This window comes from Rhinopithecus roxellana, chromosome 4 (genome assembly GCF_007565055.1).
Source record: "Rhinopithecus roxellana isolate Shanxi Qingling chromosome 4, ASM756505v1, whole genome shotgun sequence".
In the NCBI taxonomy this organism is placed as follows: domain Eukaryota; kingdom Metazoa; phylum Chordata; class Mammalia; order Primates; family Cercopithecidae; genus Rhinopithecus; species Rhinopithecus roxellana.
Window position 1 is genome coordinate 70,977,698 of NC_044552.1, and position 13,335 is coordinate 70,991,032.

The 13,335-nt window shown below is 46.5% G+C and overlaps 1 protein-coding gene and 1 pseudogene across 9 annotated transcripts in view; one reads left to right on the forward strand and one right to left on the reverse strand.

Moving 5' to 3' along the window:
- Nucleotides 1-13,335, forward strand: part of SYTL3 (synaptotagmin like 3) — a 113,104-nt gene that overhangs the window by 59,876 nt on the left and 39,893 nt on the right. For 7 of the 9 annotated variants that reach the window (XM_030928145.1, XM_030928142.1, XM_030928140.1 and 4 more), the window contains 2 exons: nucleotides 1,322-1,446; nucleotides 9,738-9,872. In XM_030928145.1, the coding sequence (XP_030784005.1) occupies nucleotides 1,322-1,446; nucleotides 9,738-9,872 (260 nt within the window). The remainder of the gene's footprint in view (nucleotides 1-1,321; nucleotides 1,447-9,737; nucleotides 9,873-13,335) is intronic. The other 2 variants (XM_030928144.1, XM_010381534.2) reach the window with 2 other exon arrangements.
- LOC115896808 lies at nucleotides 9,970-11,033 on the reverse strand (annotated as a pseudogene).

Consider the following 13,335-nt stretch of genomic DNA (forward strand, 5'->3'; position numbering starts at 1 on the left):
TAGCCAGGGAGGTCGAGAGCCACACTGTCCATTGCAGTAGCCTCTAACCACGTGTCGCTTATGAGCCCCTGAAATATGGCTGCAAGATGCACTACCAAAGTGAACACACTGGGTTTCAGAGGCTTGGAATCCAACAAAAGTAAAATATTTCATGGATAACTTTAATTTTGATGACATGTTTTAATATTTTGGATGTATTGTGTTAAACTAAATATAGAATTAAAATTAATTTGGCCGGGCTCAAGCCTATAATCCCAGCACTTTGGGAGGCCAAGGTGGGTGGATATCTTGAGCTCAGGAGTTCGAGACCAGCCTGGCCAACATGGAGAAATCCTGTCTCTACTAAAAATACAAAAATTAGCCGGGTGTGGTGACACACACCTGTAATCCCAGCTACTTGGGAGGCTGAGACACAAGAATCACTTGAACCCAGGAGGCAGAGGTTGCAGTGAGCTGAGATCGCATCATTGCACTCCAGTCTGGGCAACAGAGTGAGACTCCATCTCAAAAATAAATAAATAAATAAAATAGAGTTAATTTTACCTGTTTTTTTGTTTTTTTTTTTTTAACTTTTTAAATGTGGCTACTATAAAAATTTAAAATAATATGTGTGACTTGCATTCTCTCTCTACCGGACAGCACAGATCTAGAGACAGTTTTAAGGTCCTCGTTTGGAGGAATGGGGGTCTCAGGGGAAAATGAAACCATCTTTGAAGGATGAAACCATCTTCATGGTGGCTCTGTCACTTGTGTGTGTGGCTTCCTTCCTTCGAACTTTATTCATCTTTATTCTAGACCACTATTACACTGTAAAAACAAATTTGTTTATAGTCATCTTTCCAGGATTTGCTTACTATAATTGTTATGAGGACACCCCAAATCTTATTTTTACCTCACTTCAGAGAGTCACAAGAAATGGTGTTAAGTTGTAACATCTTTGTAAGGAACCTGTAGAAAGCCAGCTTGTTTGGTAGGCTTCCACCTTCGTGTTTGGACGAGTGTACACACATATGTGTGACCTGGAACGCAGGGGAGCTTGGGTGGACGATTTCCCTTCACCTCACCCTATGGCCCAGGTGACCACAGTGGGACCTTGAAAGAAGCCAGCCCTTTCCTGCCCTGATCCAGCACACTGTCTGCTCACCCTCCCGACGCCTCTGCACTTGGTGAGGGATGTGCCACCCTTGCTACTCCATGCACTTTGCCCTTATGGGACCTTGGGACCCACTGTCTGTGGGTTCAGAGAACCTCAGAAGAGGCTCCCACAAGTCTCAGCAAAGCTGCGTGTTCCCACCCGTCAACCCTTGTGTTTGCCTTTTAGAGCTCTCCAAATCCCAGAACGACATGGCCTCTGAGAAGTGTCTTCTTGCCACGGGCTCTGGGCAGCGTGCGGGCCAGACAGAGAGACGGAGCCAGTCTGACACTGCGGTCAACGTCACCACCAGGGTACCCTGAGCCCCACGAGGCCTCCACGCTGTTCACCTTCATGTTGTCTTCCAGAACTTTCTAGCCTGCCTTCTCTGTAGATTTATGTTTTCTTTGGTTTTATGGAAAAACAGCCATCAGAAAAACATAATTACCAGTCAGCGCTTCTATTTGGGCAGGCCTGGCCCAAGGCAGGTCAGGATTCAAGGTCAGTCTGGAAAACTGTTCAGTACAGGGAAAGGCTTCCACCTAATCACAAGCCCCTAAGGCTCCTCTGTGTCTACAGAGCTCCCTGCCGGCTTCAAGGCTGCACCAAAGCCCAAGGGCTTCCTGCAGGGCCCACACCTGCCGAGTTAGCCCTTGAGTCTGCAAGACCAGCAGCCTCTGGTTAAAATCTGTCCTGGCCTCTGATGGAAACTATTGAAAACATAAAACCTGTGGGGCGCTCTTCCCCTGCTGTCCACACCACAAGTGAGAGCTCCCCTAGTAAAGGCTTCTAGGGAAATAATTATTCCACCTTCCCACCAGGACTAACCCAGCCTGGAGTGAATGCTTCGGGTATGAGAGAAAGCCAACCTTGGAATCGGAAAGCCTGCATTCTAGTTCAGCTGAGGTGCCTTGGCTGGGCGGGTGCCACTAGCTGTTGCTTGTAGAGTTGATGTGACTGCCCTGGTAGGCTGGACAGAACTGGTCTCCCTTCTCTGCTGCTGTGGACTCCACTCAAGCTGTCCCCAGACAGACTGTCCTTTAGGCGAGGGTGTGAGGTCAGTCCCCCTCTCCTGCTGGAACTTGCACACAGCCTCTTGAGAGTTCACGTCTTGCCTCCCACTCGAGCCCGTGTGCCCCTCTATAAAATGAAGATGATAATTAATACCTATTCTGTCCACAGCACAAGGTTTTGTAAACATCTAATGAGATAATATAGTATCTTGATTTGCTATCTAAGTCATCTAAATATTTTATCTAAATTGCCAGCATTTACTATGATGTGCTGGACTCTGTACTAAAAACTTAACTAAGCTATCTCATTTTATCTTCATAACCACCCTCTAGGGTACGTATTGCATGCAACCTCATTTTACGTGTAAAGAAATGGAGGCGGCCGGGCGCGGTGGCTCAAGCCTGTAATCCCAGCACTTTGGGAGGCCGAGATGGGTGGATCATGAGGTCAGGAGATCGAGACCATCCTGGCTAATACGGTGAAACCCCGTCTCTACTAAAAAAATACAAAAAACTAGCCGGGCGAGGTGGCGGGCGCCTGTAGTCCCAGCTACTCGGGAGGCTGAGGCAGGAGAATGGCGTGAACCCGGGAGGCGGAGCTTGCAGTGAGCTGAGATCCGGCCACTGCACTCCAGCCTGGGCGGCAGAGCGAGACTCCGTCTCAAAAAAAAAAAAAAAAAGAAAAAAGAAATGGAGGCTTAGAGAGATTAAGTCACATGCCAAAGGTTGTATAGCCAAAAGACGACTGAACTCTGGGGCAGTGATTCCCAGCTCTTATGAGTATGGGAGTCACTGGGGATCTTAAAATTCAGATTCCGAATCAGTAGCTGCGGGGTGGACGTGAGATGAGGAGCTGCAGATGCATTTTTGGTGAGCTCCTGGGATCTGGCGAAGTCTATGCTTTGAAGTTCTCAGACCACACTTTAGGAGTGAGGTGTCTAGACGGTTTGAAATGTATTTGGCAGGTGTTTGAAATTCTATGACACAAGTGTCAGCTGCTGCCAGCTTCCCAGGGTCTACAGAAGCGCCATCTGAACTCCCTCCGGGGATCACTCCTTCTCCTAGTGAAACAGGCGGAGGGGAGGGTTAGCAGCCACTTATGAAGCCCTGTGTTCCACACATGGTGGCAGCATTTTTTCTTACCTACTTTATCACATTTAATGCTTACAAAAATACTGTGATAGATATTGTTACTCCCATGATAAAGATCGGCTGAGCCTGGTAGCTCATGCCTGTAATCCCAGCACTTTGGGAAGCCGAGGTGGGCAGATTGCTTGAGCCAAGGAGTTTGAGACCAGTCTGGGCAACATACGGAAACCTTGTCTCTACACAAATACAAATATTAGCCAGGTGTGGTGGCGCATGTCTATAATCCCAGCTACTCAGGAGACTGAGGTGGTAGGATCTCTTGAGCCCGGGAGGTCAAGGTTGCAGTAAGCCATGGTTGCACCACTGCACTCCAGCCTGGGTGACAGAGTGAAACCCTGTCTCAAATTATAATAATAATTTAAAATTTTAAAAATTGGCCAGGCACCATGGCTCATGCCTGTAATCCCAGCACTTTGGGAGGCTGAGGTGGGTGGATCACCTGAGGTCAAAAGTTCAAGACCAGCCTGGCCCACATGGTAAAACCTTGTCTCTACTAAAAATACAAAAATTAGCCAGGCATGATGGCAGGTGCCTGTGATCCCAACTACTGAGGAGGCCGAGGCAGGAGAATTGCTTGAACCTAAGAGGTGGAGGTTGCAGTAAGCCGAGATCATGCCACTGCACTCCAGCCTGGATGACAGAAAAAAAAAAAAAAAAAATATATATATATATATATATATATATATAACCTGAGTTTCAGTGAGAGGTTAACCAACATGCCTAATGTCACATACTGAATGAAAGAGCCAGGAGCAAACTCAGGATTTGACTCTGAATTCTAAACTCTGTGCTCCTGTAAGAAGGACAAATGAGGACCGCTGAAGAAAGAGGGTTCAGGAAGAGGATTGTGGAAGTATGAGTAATTCTCTTACTCGCCTGAGTCACAGGAAACCACTCAGAGTCTAACATTGACTTAGGGTTAACCAGATGCCTGGCATTATTCTCAGCATAATGCCCCTCAGAGGTATTTAGCTTTTGTGATCCTTAAGACAGCCCTATGAAGTTTGTACTATTCCTGTCCCCATTGAAGACGGGGACACTGGGGCAAAGAGATGACCAAGAGCTAGGTGGAGCCTGCTCCAGAGACCAGCCACACCCTGCCCATGCCCCTGAGGTGTGGGATGCATTTCCCATTTACACCATGATGTGCTGTGTGGTGGCACATCCCGCGTGCCACAGGCTGGGCTTGTGGTGTTCTGCATGAGGGTGGCCTGTGAGTCCTCGGCACACCCCCTCCCCTGCTGCACATGCACATGGCCCAGAGCCTGGCGGGGTTGTCTGATGGACTCTGGGAGCTCAGAGATAGAAGTGGTGGGGTACAGGGGAGACGGTGGGGGGAGAGCCCATCTAAGTAGACATTGTTATGCCTGCGTCCACTTCTCAGCCATGCCCTTGGCAGGACATGCTTCCAACTTTCTACAGGCCTTCTCTCTCCCCACCTTAATTGAGGATGTAGCTGGGTTGGTTTCTTTGTTTTGTTTTGAGACCAAGTCTCGCTCTCTTGCCCAGGCTGGAGTGCAATGGTGCTATCATGGGTCGCTGTAGCCTTGATCTCCTATGCTTAAGTGATCCTCCCACTTCAGCCTCCCGAGTAGCTGAGACTACAGGCATATGGCACCATATCTGGCTGATTTTTAATTTTTATTTTTAGTAGACATGGGGTCTCACTATGTTGCCCAGGCTAGTCTCAAACTCCTGGGCTCAAGCAATCCTCCCACCTAGGCCTCCCAAAGTGCCAGGATTACAGGTGTGAGCCACCACACCCAGCCCGATATGGCTGTTTTAAGGGACAATTTAACCAAATATTTATAAAGTACTCATCTTTGATAGTATGATTTATAAATGCTAAATAACTATTGGGTTAAAATATAAGGAGTACATCTCTATTTATTTATTTATTTTTTTTGAGGCGGAGTCTCGCTCTGTCGCCCAGGCTGGAGTGCAGTGACGCAATCTCGGCTCACTGCAAGCTCCGCCTCCCGGGTTCACGCCATTCTCCTGCCTCAGCCTCCTGAGTAGCTGGGACTACAGGCGCCGGCCACCGCGCCCGGCTAATCTTTTGTATTTTTTTTTTAATAGAGACGGGGTTTCACTGTGGTCTCGATCTCCTGACCTTGTGATTTGCCCGCCTTGGCCTCCCAAAGTGCTGGGATTACAGGCGTGAGCCAGCGCGCCCGGCCTATTCATTTTTATTTATGTTTGAGACAGAGTCTTATTCTGTTGCCCAGGCTGGAGTGCAATGGCACAATCTTGACTCACTGCAACCTCTCCCTCTCCAGTTCATGATTCTCATGCCTCAGCCTCTTGAGTGGATGGGATTACAGGCATGCACCACCATACCTGGCTAATTTTTGAATTTTTAGTAGAAATGGGGTTTCGCTGTGTTGCCTAGCTAGTCTCAATCTCTTGAGTTCAATTCGATCTCCCTGCCTTAGCCTCGCAAAGTGCTGGGATTACAGGTGTGAGCCACCGCGTGTGGCCCAGGAGTACATCTTTAAATAGAACATTTGTCGGATTGCAGTTACGCATGCCTTAGCTGGGGAGCTCACCAAAATTCCTCTCATTTTCATCAGAGCATGTTGGAGCATCTTGTCAACGTTAATTATAGAACACGGTGCCCCTGCTTTGGAAGTGGGGGATGTTGGTGTCCACCTTGCAAGTGGCACAGAAGTAGTGGAAAACTTTTTTTTTTTTTTTTTTTTTTGGAGACAGGGTCTTTGTCACCCAGGCTGGAGGGTAGTGGTGCGAACCCAGCTCATTGCAGCGTCAACCTCCTGGGCTCAGGTGATCCTCCCACCTCAGCACCCCCAAGTAGCTGGGACTACAAGGGTGCACCATTCCACCCAGCTAATTTTTGTATTTTTTCTGGAGATAGTGTTTTACCATGTTGCCCAGACTGGTCTTGAACTCCTGGGCTCAAGGGATCCTCCTGCCTTAAAATCACGCGGTGACTTGGGGATGTTAATTGAGAAAACAGCTCAGGATCTTTTCCACACTGCTTCTCTGACTGTTAAGTTTGAACCACATATTCTGCAAACACCCCTTCAAAAATGCTCACTTAAGCATCTGGGCCAGGATTCTTCAATAAGTGAATTCTTACCTCTCCTCTCTTGTGCGTTCCACTGGGATTTTATTGTATGTGTTATGAATGTACAGTGTTGACCTATATTAGCCATAAAAACATGCACCTGTTAAACAGGAAGAATGCCTAAAAACTGTCAGCAGGGGCTATCTCTGGAGGGGGGAACTGAGGACAGAGGTGGAGGAAGAAGATTTTCTTTCTTTCTTTCTTTTTTTTTTTTTTTTTTTTTGAGATAGAGTCTCACTCTGTCACCCAGGCTGGCAGTGGAGTGAGTGATCTCGGCTCACTGCAACCTCCTCCTCCTGGGTTCAAGCCATTTTCCTGTCTCAGCCTCCTAAGTAGCTAGGACTACAGGCATGCGCCACCACGCCCAGCTAATTTTTGTATTTTTAGTAGAGACAGGGTTTCACCATGTTGGCCAGGCTGGTCTTGAACTTCTAACCTCAGGTGATCTGCCCCCCTCAGCCCCTCAAAGTGCTAGGATTAGAGGCGTAAGCCGCTGTGCCCGGCCAGCTATTCCTTTTTAACAGCTACTTTTTCTTCCTTTTTTTTTTAGACGGAGTCTTGCTCTGTTGCCCAGGCTAGAGTGTGGTGGCGCGATCTCGGCTCACTGCAACCTCCGCCTCCCAGGTTCAAGTGATTCTCCTGCCTCAGCCTCCTGAGTAGCTGGGACTATGGGCACGTGCCACCACGCCTGGCTAATTTTTGTATTTTTGGTAGAGACGGGGTTTCACCGTGTTGGCCAGGATGGTCTCGATCTCCTGACCTCGTGATCCGCCTGCCTTAGCCTCCCAAAGTGCTGGGATTACAGGTATGAGCCACTGTGCCTGGCCTAACAGCTACTTTTTAGGGCTTTTAATTCATGCTGCCAAGTTGCCCTCCACTGAGGTTGACTCAGTTTACCTGACCACTGACAGGACAGTGACCTGTTTTCCAGCACTCTTGCCAACACTCAACTTTGTACCTTTTTTTTTTTTCTCAAAATGTTTATTATAGTAAAATACACGTAAGACTTACCATCTATGCCATTTTAAGTATATAGTTCCTGGCATTGAAAACATTCCTAATGTTCTGCACCTGTCACCACCATCCATCTCTAGGATTCTCTTCATCTAGTAAAACTCAACTTTATAATTTTTAACATTCCCATCACCACCATCCATCTCCAGGACTCTTCATCTAGTAAAACACTCAACTTTATAATTTTTAACATTTGCCAATATAATGGGCAGTTACTTAAAATGTGCCTTTCTTTAACTGCAGGCAAGCTTTTTCTCCTACTTTTTCCCCTGTTTGGCACACCTTCATTCTTGAACCCCTCTCATTGGATTTGCTGGCTCTTCCAGCCTCTGGCTCCTTCGCTGTGGCTTTGGTGGACACTTCTGTCACACTGTTAGTGTCCCCTGTGTTCGTGATCTGTGTCCACGTGTCTGCAGGTCTAGGATGTGCTTTCTGTTTAACCACCAGCTGCTCCAGGTGGAAGGCCTTCCCTCTCAGGCTTACCCCAACCAGTCTCAGCATCCTCTTGGATAATTGCAACCCCACTGAAGACCATCCTAGAGGCTTGCATGCTGAAGAAACTCTCCCTGGCTTCTTTGCCATTGACCTGGCTGGTGCTTCCATTTGAATGGTGTCTCTGTCTTCCTACTAGCTAGTGAGCCCTTTGAAGATGGACGTTTCATCTTCTCCTCTTTCTCCTCTCTTCCTCCCCGTCTATCAGCCCCTAGAATTTTGCGTGGTGGCGCAAATATAGTGTTGCCTAACAAATAAATGTCTGTAGGAATTACTTTGGCCTTCTGGGGATGCAGAACATCAATAAAGCGGAGGTAATCTTTTCTTTCATTTGTTCGGTTGTATTTTCACTTAGTTTTTTCTTCCTGAAAATTATGACTATGGGGCAACTGTTGTATTTCTGAGTTCTGCTTCCAACCCAGCACCAAAAACTAAAGTCTCCACTTGGAAAGTTGGTATTTTCAGCCATTAAGAGGTTTTCCCACCTTGCCCGTTGTGTTTATTGCGCTCTACGGGCACTGTCCGATGGAACTTTCTGCAGGGATGGGAATGATCTTTATGTGAGCTGTCCAAACAATGACCATGGCTGCATGTGGTCACTGAGCATTTGAAATGGGTCTAGCGCAACTAAGAAGTTAATTTTGTTTGATTTCAACTAATTTAAGTTTGAGTAGTCATGTGTGGCTAGTGACTACCATATTGGAAAACACAGCTGTATACATCACAGAAGTGTCAGCTTGGCTGTGCGCGGTGGCTCGCGCCTGGAATCCCAGCACTCTGGGAGGCTGAGGCAGGTGGATCACTTGAGGTCAGGAGTTTGAGGTCAGCCTGACCAACATGGTGAAACCCCGTCCCTACTAAAAATACAAAAATTAGCCAGTGTGGTGGCACATGCCTGTAGTTTCAGCTACTTGGGAGGTTGAGGCAGGAGAATTGCTTGAACCCGAGAGATGGAGGCTGCAGTGAGCCAAGATTGTGCCACTGCTCTCCAGCCTCCAGCCTGAGTGACAGAGCAAGTCTCCATCTCAAAAAAAGAAAGAAAAAATAAGTGTCAACAATTAGCAAAGTATTTTTAGAAAATTTAGAGACATATTTTGATGTTCCCTTTTTATAAGCATCTTAGAGCTAAAACTCTGCTTATCAGACCAGTTATTATATAACAAGTGATTAAATGCCAGGACCATTTATTTATTTATTTATTTTATTTTATTTTATTTTATTTTATTTTTTTTTTTTTTGAGACAGAGTCTCGCTCTGTCGCCCAGGCTGGAGTGCAGTGGCCGGATCTCAGCTCACTGCAAGCTCCGCCTCCCGGGTTTACGCCATTCTCCTGCCTCAGCCTCCCGAGTAGCTGGGACTACAGGCGTCCGCCACCTCGCCCGGCTAGTTTTTTGTATTTTTTTAGTAGAGACGGGGTTTCACCGTGTTAGCCAGGATGGTCTCGATCTCCTGACCTCGTGATCCGCCCGTCTCGGCCTCCCAAAGTGCTGGGATTACAGGCTTGAGCCACCGCGCCCGGCAGGACCATTTATTAAGGCTAAAATTTGGACTTCTTTAAGACTTTTACTAATCCACGAATAATCTACCCATTACTGTTCATGACTATCCCAAAGCTGGATGTTGTCTGTCTCTGGGCCCTGTATGCGTGTGTGTGCGTGCGTGTGTGTGCGTGCGTGTGCATGTGTGTGTGTGTGCGCACATGCATATACCAAATGCAAGTGTGTCCTCCTACTCAGAAGTTTGCATATTAGTAACATCAAGTAATAGATGCTTGCTGAAGTCACCACATTGGAACAAAACCAAACAGGGATGGAGACTATAATATTAATTTTTGTTTTTCCTTCTCCAGAAGGTCAGTGCACCAGATATTCTGAAACCTCTCAATCAAGAGGATCCCAAATGCTCTACTAACCCTATTTTGAAGCAACAGAATCTCCCATCCAGTCCGGCGCCCAGTGCCATATTCTCTGGAGGTTTTAGACATGTGAGTCTCATTCCAGTGCTCTTTTGTTTGTTTGTTTGTTTGAAAGCATAATGTACAAGTATTTATTTCAATTACTCCTAGTTGAAGGTCCTTATTTTTAGAGAATGGCAAGGCATTTTATTATCCATCCTTCCATTCCTTATAAGGCTTCCACAGGTTTTGGTAAAGTCGCATTATCCTCAGGCCTGTTGTTTTGGAGTTACTCCAGGTGTGTCAGCAGATTCATTATCAATCCACTCCATCAGTGCTCTGTAGCCTTCTGCAATGCTGAAGTCAGTAGCACTCTGCAACTCGCGTAAACAGATAGGGCAAGAGGGCACCGGTCAGCTTCTTCCAGGTGGTTGGAGCCTTGTGTTAGGCATGGAAGTTACCAACAGTGTCACATTCCACGTGTGTGTCCAGTCTCATGGGTTAAAATCTTATGGGCTCAATGTACTGAAACACTAGTTCTTTCCAGAATGTAATAGTTATCAAAAATTGAATAGTCGATTGAAGATGTTTTCTGGCACTTCCTCTCTTTGCCTTCATAGCACAAGCTATAAAAATCACTGCCATGCTTAACAAAGCTGAATATCCCTACACCTTCTGTCAAAGAGAGCTATCCAAAGACAAAGTTTCAGGAGTCTCCTAGGTAAAGATCAATCATTGTTATTGACAGGCATTTTCAGGTTTCTTCTTTTTTAAGAACTTCACGATGTCCCCTGCATGAACTTGCAGACTTTGTTTGTGAGTTATCATTGACTCTAAAGGAACACCTCATTGCAGAAACAGGAACCAGTTCTAGGAGTTTTGCTGTCAAGCCATAGAAATATCCCTCACAGTAAGCTTTGAGCCATTTAATAGATTCTTCACTGATAATTCTGTTTCCTAGAGATCCAGTGGACTGAATACAAATACTGCATTTGTCTGGAGAGAGTGCCTTTCTGTAAGGGCCACTGAAGAACTGTTCAAAGTCTTGGGGAGCCTCTGGATGGGAAGGGTTCTAATATGACTGGGAATGCAAAGTAATGGGTCCAAAGAGATCAATGGCTGGCTGGAAGTCTTCGTTCATACAGCACTGTTTTCCCCAGCATCTAATTTCCCATACTGTGACACAAGGCCTGGGTTCCTTGAGATGAGAGCTGTTTTCAGTGTTTGTTCAGAGTGCCATACTGTTTGCATAATGACAGATCTCTTCTGTTAACATCTGTTAACATCGTGTTCCTAGGTTGAACTTTCTTTCTTTCTTTTTTTTTTCTGGGACAGAGTCTTGCTCTGTTGCCCAGGCTGGAGTGCTGTGGCGCAATCTCGGCTCACTGCAAGCTCCGCCTCCTGGGTTCACGCCGTTCTCCTGCCTCAGCCTCCCAAGTAGCTGGGACTACAGGCACCCGCCACCACGCCCGGCTAACTTTTTTGTATTTTGAGTAGAGACAGGGTTTCACCGTATTAGCCAGGATGGTCTCAATCTCCTGACCTCATGATCCACCCGCCTTGGCCTCCCAAAGTGCTGGGATTACAGGCGTGAGCCACTGCGCCCGGCTGAACTTTCTTTATTTTAATTTTCTTTCTTTCTTTATTTTTTGAGATGGAGTCTTGCTCTGTTGCACAGGCCAGAGTGCAGGCTGGTGCCATCTCAGCTCACTGCAGCCTCCGCCTCCCAGTTCAAGCAATTCTCTTGCCTGTCTCCCGAGTAGCTGGGATTACAGGTGCCCACCACCACGTCTGGCTAATTTTTGTATTTTTAGTAGAGATGAGTTTCACCATGTTGGCCAGGCTGGTTTCGAACTCTTGACCTCAACTGATCTGCCTGCCTTGACATCCCAAAGTGCTGGGATTACAGGCATGAGCCACCGCACCTGGCCTAGAACTTTCATTCTTCCTTTTAAATGGGTCAAACAGGTGTTCAGCCATGAGGCTTTATTAGGAAGAAGGCATCCTTCTGAGGTTTTTACCTTACAAGGATGGACATAGCAGGGCCTGGCTGGAAAAGTATTGTGGAAGGAATCTTCACCCACCAGGCCTTGAGACTACCCACCCACCTCCCATGGCTGTTCTGATGTGTGCACCTCATCCAAGTACTTTTTTGGGGGAGGGGGGATGAAGTCTCCCTCTGTCGCCCAGGCTGGAGTGCAGTGGTGTGATCTCAGTTCACCACAACCTCTGCCTCCTGGGTTCAGGCAGTTCTTCTGCCTCAGCCTCTCGAGTAGCTGGGATTACAGGCATGAGCCACTGGCCCCAGCCCCAAGTACTCTTGATATGTGCGGCATGGTTATGACATCAGTAGACAAGGGGAGGGATGAGCTGCCGCCCTTGTGAGAGAAACTGGAATGTGACAATAGAACTTGGAAGTGATATTTTACTTAGGCTGGGATTTGGGGAAACCCTTACTATACTTTGAGAGTGGTTTTCTTTTCTACATCTTACTGTAAACATTTTCATACGTAGAGAGAGTAATAATAAATATTGGTGTCTTTTGATTTTGTGTGTTTTTAATTTTGATGAAGTCTGATTTGGCAGCATGTTCTTTTACGGTTAAGTCTGGGTCTTATCCATCCACAAGTCATGAAGATATTCTCCCATGTTTTCATTTAGAAGTTTAGAAAAGTTTAGTTTTTATGTTCAGGCCTGTACTCCAGCTCATTATCATTTTTGTGTGTGGGTGAATGGTGTAAGGTAGAGATTGGGGCTCATTTGTTTCCATGTGGGTATTTGGTTAATCTAGTACCATTTGTTTAAATAAAAAAAAGGGCTATTATATCCCCCAGTGACTTTGGCATCTTGGCTGGAAATCAAATAACCACATAAGTGTGGCTTCCTTATGGACTCTCTGTTCTGTTCCGGTGATCTCCTCGTCTGTCCTTATGCCAAGACCACATTATCCTGAGTACTGTATCTTTGTAGTAAGTCTTGAAGTTGGGTATTATAAGTCTTCCAATTTGGTTCTTCTTTTTCAAGATTGCTTTGTGATGTCTTAAATGTATTCTCTGTGTATAGGTAGGCATTTTAATTCATTCGTTCATTCATTTCTTTATTAAAAAACATTGAGGCCGGGCGCGGTGGCTCACGCCTGTAATCCCAGCACTTTGGGAGCCTGAGGCGGGTGGATTATGAGGTCAGAAGATCGAGACCATCCTGGCTAACATGGTGAAGCCTCATCCCTACTAAAAAAAAAAAAACATAAAAAATTAGCTGGGTGTGGTGGCAGGCGCCTGTAGTCCCAGCTACTTGGGAGGCTGAGGCAAGTGAATGGCGTGAACCCAGGAGGTGGGGCTTGCAGTGAACCAAGATTGTGCCACCGCACTCCAGCCTGGGCGATGGAGCGAGACTCCATATCAAAAAACAAACAAACAAGCAAGCAAACAAAAAACAGTGAGTGTTAACTTTTTGCCTAGAATTGTGATGCATGGTGTAATAGATGGATTCTTGGATGAGGGGCCATGATGCTTCAATTAACAGTTGTATTAGTCCATCTATGTTGCTATAG